This window comes from Macrobrachium nipponense, chromosome 44, assembly GCF_015104395.2.
Source record: "Macrobrachium nipponense isolate FS-2020 chromosome 44, ASM1510439v2, whole genome shotgun sequence".
NCBI lineage: Eukaryota > Metazoa > Arthropoda > Malacostraca > Decapoda > Palaemonidae > Macrobrachium > Macrobrachium nipponense.
In genome coordinates, this window is record NC_087221.1 from 26,103,196 (window position 1) to 26,107,485 (window position 4,290).

Consider the following 4,290-nt stretch of genomic DNA (forward strand, 5'->3'; position numbering starts at 1 on the left):
TCTAACACTGATCCTCCAAAGACTTTTGTTTGCCATTAAATGAGTGAAACGTTTATGAGAAAATAACAAAATAGAGCTTTTATTTGATGATGTGTACTACACCATCTTTCTCTTGTTATTCTTCTAGCATTTTTTATTTGTCTTCGTTGCTATTCCCCTTATTTATCTGCACCTCTCCCTGCCTCCACGTCGTAATATCCTAGTCTCCATGATAAGAGACGTACACACACACAAACGCACACACAAACAAGGCTGATGGAAAGCCGCCCCCTGAAGCACATGAGCGGTTGCCATGACGACGAGCGTGCGGGAGGCGGCAAGCAGCGGGTATAAATACAACCCGGAGCACGGCTCTCCGACCAGTTCACGCCCTCACTCTGGTGATACGAGATACTCTCTCAGTGCTCTCCCGGAAGAGAATCCAAGTTGTTCTTCTTCCTCTGTCACTCGGATACTCACGCCATCCTTTCGTGACGCTTTCACGTGTGTGTTTGGATATTACTCTCCGCCGCCAGCGCCCAGGAACCTCTTCGTAAGGTTCCGACCACTAGCGCGACCACCATTCCGTAGAAATCCTTCAAGATTGCGCCAAACGGGAATCACCCTTTCAGCTGCATTCCCCTCTGGATTTTAGAGGACCTGAAGGATTACATCAAGCGCTCTGTGAACAAGAAAACCACAGTGTCTAGCAGTGAATTGGTGACGAAGGAAAGTTGCCTCTCAGTGAGAATGAAAGACGATAGGAACCCTTGTCAAAACGGCCCACTCAGGGTGGCCGTCGTCGGTGCCGGGGAGGTGGGAAAGTCGGCACTTACCGTCCGTTACCTCACCAAAAGATTCATCGGAGAATACAGATCAGACACAGGTGAGGAGCTACTATGTGCTCTTTGGGGTTCTAGGCGAAAAGAAGATATTTATACAAACATACAGGTCAAAGTTCATTATGCAGACTATAACTTGTATTTAAGAAAAATACTAAGTATTTTCCCTGAAACTAAGTCGTTACAAATAAACTGTTCAATTGATTACTTTCTTGTACGAAAGTCCTCTGCACATAAATGTGCTTCCATCTTACTATTTACCTAACTTCGTATAAAATAATTTACCTAACTGTTCGTATAAAATAATAATTTTCTGTTAATTCAAAGTCTGCCGCACATACCACACTAATATCGAATATTTTCGCCTTGAAACCATCTTCTATTTACCTATTTTTCTCTTCATTCCAAACAAAAGACAGAAAATAATCAATTTTTAAAAAACTAATTTCTATGAAACTCCAAAGTATCAGAATGACAAAAACAAACAAACATTTAAAGCTTTTCCAGCAGAATAAGACAATTCCTTCCAGTAAAAAAAAAAATAATAAAATACATTTCCTTTAAGTTAAAAAAAATCTTAGAAAATACAAATAGCAGAACCTAATGAACATGTCACTAACCATCAATTTCTCCATCTTTCCAGACTTGCTGTACAAATGCGTCCTCCAAGTGGACGGCTCCAGCCAACCGGTCGAGATAATGGACACATCTGCAAAGGCTAATGACGAGTCTTCTGATGCCCACCTTCACTGGGCAGAGGCCTTCGTTGTTGTCTACTCAGTTTCGGACAAGAAGTCTTACAAATGGGCCGCGAATGCTCTAGAGGTAAGCTATCTGGTCGATCTTGTTGTGTAGAGAGAGAGAGAGGAGAGAGAGAGAGAGAGAGAGAGAGAGAGAGAAGAATGTCTTATATATTCTACGATTGCCTATTAACGTAGTACCCATGTGGACGTATGATGTGTGTGTGTGTAAATTCATATACGGTTCCAGCTTTATTGCATTTCTTCAATATAACTGCAATTTACTTCAGTAGTTAATATTTCGTAAACACATCAAAATACTAGTGGCCAGAAGTATTATTTTTGCTATTCCGTATAAATGTCTTTTCTCACTAGTTTGATTTAAGTCGAAATTCATTAATAATTCATAAGACTTGAGGTGATTTAGGTACTGCAGATAGCTAAGCTCATTAATAATTCATAACTAAACTCATCAATAATTCGTAGGGGGAACTAAACTCTGTTTGTGTGTTCTTCAAAGCCAAATGCTTCGATGACTAACCATTTCTTTTTCTTCTTCCTCAGGAATTGACGGCCAGAAAACCCTCAGCGTGCGTCCTGATGCTGGGTAACAAAAGCGACCTCAGCCACCTGCGCGAGGTGGAGGAGGTGGAGGCCAGATCGCTCGCCCTCACCCACGCCGCCCGCTTCTCCGAAGTCTCTACGGCGGAGAGCGGCACGCCCGTGTCGGAGGTCCTCGACGGCTTCCTGAAGGAGGTGAAGGCCCAGAGAAACGCCAACAACACTCAGAACGGCGGCTCCCCCAAGCTCAGAAAGATCTCCGTCACCAAGATGCTGGGGTCCCTAATCGGGAGGAACTCTCCACCGCCCATCCCCACCACCCACCTCATCATTTTGGATAAGGAGGAGAAGAGCAAGCTCCAGGGGCCCATGAGGCAGCTCTGTCGGCCCTGCCTTAGGCCGGCGCATTCTTTGCCCTGCTCGCCTCATACGGCCGTTTAAGGGACGACGGATCACCCTCAAGATACTACTACTACTACTACAAGTCCTTCAAAATAATATACGAAAGACGAAAGCACTCAAAATGCCTTCCAGAGTCATCATCTCATGTACATAATTCTAAGTCATTTTACTCAGAAGCTGTGAATAGAAAGGCTTTGATATTTATATAACTTATTTACGCGATTTGTTGAAACACTTCGGAGGAAAAAAATAAGGTCGAGAATGAAAAGCTGAGAATCATGTGAGGAAAAGAAGAGGATAAGGAGTCGAATATGAGAAGCCCAAGAAGAGATTATGCGTTAGACTTCAAGGAACGGTTGTTGCCGAGGCCTGCATATATATACATATAGCTGCTCATCGAGAACGCATCCTAGGCCTATATCCCGCTGCTCATTCTGAATATCCCATGGGGAAATTAAATGATGATTCTCCCGGCCCCCCTAAAGAGTCCTCAGTGTATTATCATTCGTCGCTGTCTTTCCTCTCTTGTCAATCCGTCGATTATACCTGCTGTCATATTTGCTCATCATATCATTAGTCGATACTTCGTACATTCCGCCACTCACCTGCGATATCATCGGTCTTCCCTGGTGGGAAGATTACCATTATCTTCATCATCATTATCAATCATCACCATTCATCATCATCATCATCTTCCCCGATGGCATGTTCCAGAGCGGGAAGCTTCATTTCACATTGTGGGAAGAGTTAATGGTTCCATATTAAGCAGCCCCACCAGGAAAAGTGGAGGCCTTGTTCTTCCCCACCAGGAGAGGGAAGAACTGCCTCCTCTCATAAAGTAACATCAAGGAGAAAGGGGATGATCAACCCATAAGTATGGAAAGCTGTGTTCTTCCCGTCAAGAAACATCATCACGAAGAAGAGGGAAGAATTCAATCTTCTTATTTCACCTTCCTTTGGGAAATATCATTATCAACGAAGGGAAGAGTTTTATCTTCCTCTTATTCTTCATCTTTCTCATATTCATTTGCAATTCGTCTGTCCTTCCCATTCTTCTCCTCATCACTCATCTATAACCTAAGCCAAAGATTCAATGTTGTCATTTATTTCATAAGCTATACACTCATAACTGTGATATGAATAAAATTCTTTTTTTGTACAGTATATTACAGAAGTTTCTATATCTTTTAATAAAAAGAATACAGTTATCTCCTTGTGTTTTATGCGTCCTTTGTATTTTTTGAATGATTTTCTTAAATGCATTTTTAATTATTTTCATGCAATATATTTCTCCATGCAACTATGGAGATATAAAATCCTATACAGGCTGATAAAAATGCCTGATAGGGATTTTCAAAAGCCTTCATACACAAATCCTAACAAAGATTAAAAAAGTGAAGGGAAAAAATTTAAAGCATGAATAAAAATAACCAACAAAAATCAGAAATGATGCTCAAAAGATCAAGGAAAACAAACAAAGCAATAAATAAATGATTAACTACATCACTGAATGATGAGCATATAAAATAGATATAAGGACAACAAACAACCCAGATGACTTGGATTAATGTGAACAATGTTAACCTAAGAAGAGACGGTGCCAAAACGAATATCCAGATAAACAAAGTCATCGACAGAGAATCTATTCGACAGTGCCAAGCCCCATTGGCACTTGCAGACAGCCAAGTCTCTCTTGTCCCTAATTACAAACCACACACTCTCAGACAGACCTCTCTTGCTTACAAGAAAGATTTTAGTAATTGAAC

General features: G+C 41.4%; 1 protein-coding gene across 1 annotated transcript; it reads left to right on the top strand.

Moving 5' to 3' along the window:
- The first annotated feature begins 360 nt into the window (after positions 1-360).
- Positions 361-3,733, top strand: LOC135204116 (ras-related and estrogen-regulated growth inhibitor-like protein). Its single transcript, XM_064234119.1, has 3 exons — positions 361-865; positions 1,465-1,646; positions 2,126-3,733. The coding sequence occupies exons 1-3, from the start codon at positions 730-732 to the stop codon at positions 2,561-2,563; spliced, it is 756 nt and encodes a 251-aa protein (XP_064090189.1). The 5' UTR covers positions 361-729; the 3' UTR covers positions 2,564-3,733.
- The last annotated feature ends 557 nt before the right edge of the window (positions 3,734-4,290 follow it).

What these genes read in the sequence shown, in the direction of transcription:
- LOC135204116 (XM_064234119.1), top strand. Translation starts at nt 730, where the DNA reads ATGAAAGACGATAGGAACCCTTGTCAAAACGGCCCACTCAGGGTGGCC. An exon ending in AGAATACAGATCAGACACAG is followed by an intron (nt 866 to 1,464) that starts GTGAGGAGCTAC and finishes CCATCTTTCCAG; the next exon opens with ACTTGCTGTACAAATGCGTC. An exon ending in GGGCCGCGAATGCTCTAGAG is followed by an intron (nt 1,647 to 2,125) that starts GTAAGCTATCTG and finishes CTTCTTCCTCAG; the next exon opens with GAATTGACGGCCAGAAAACC.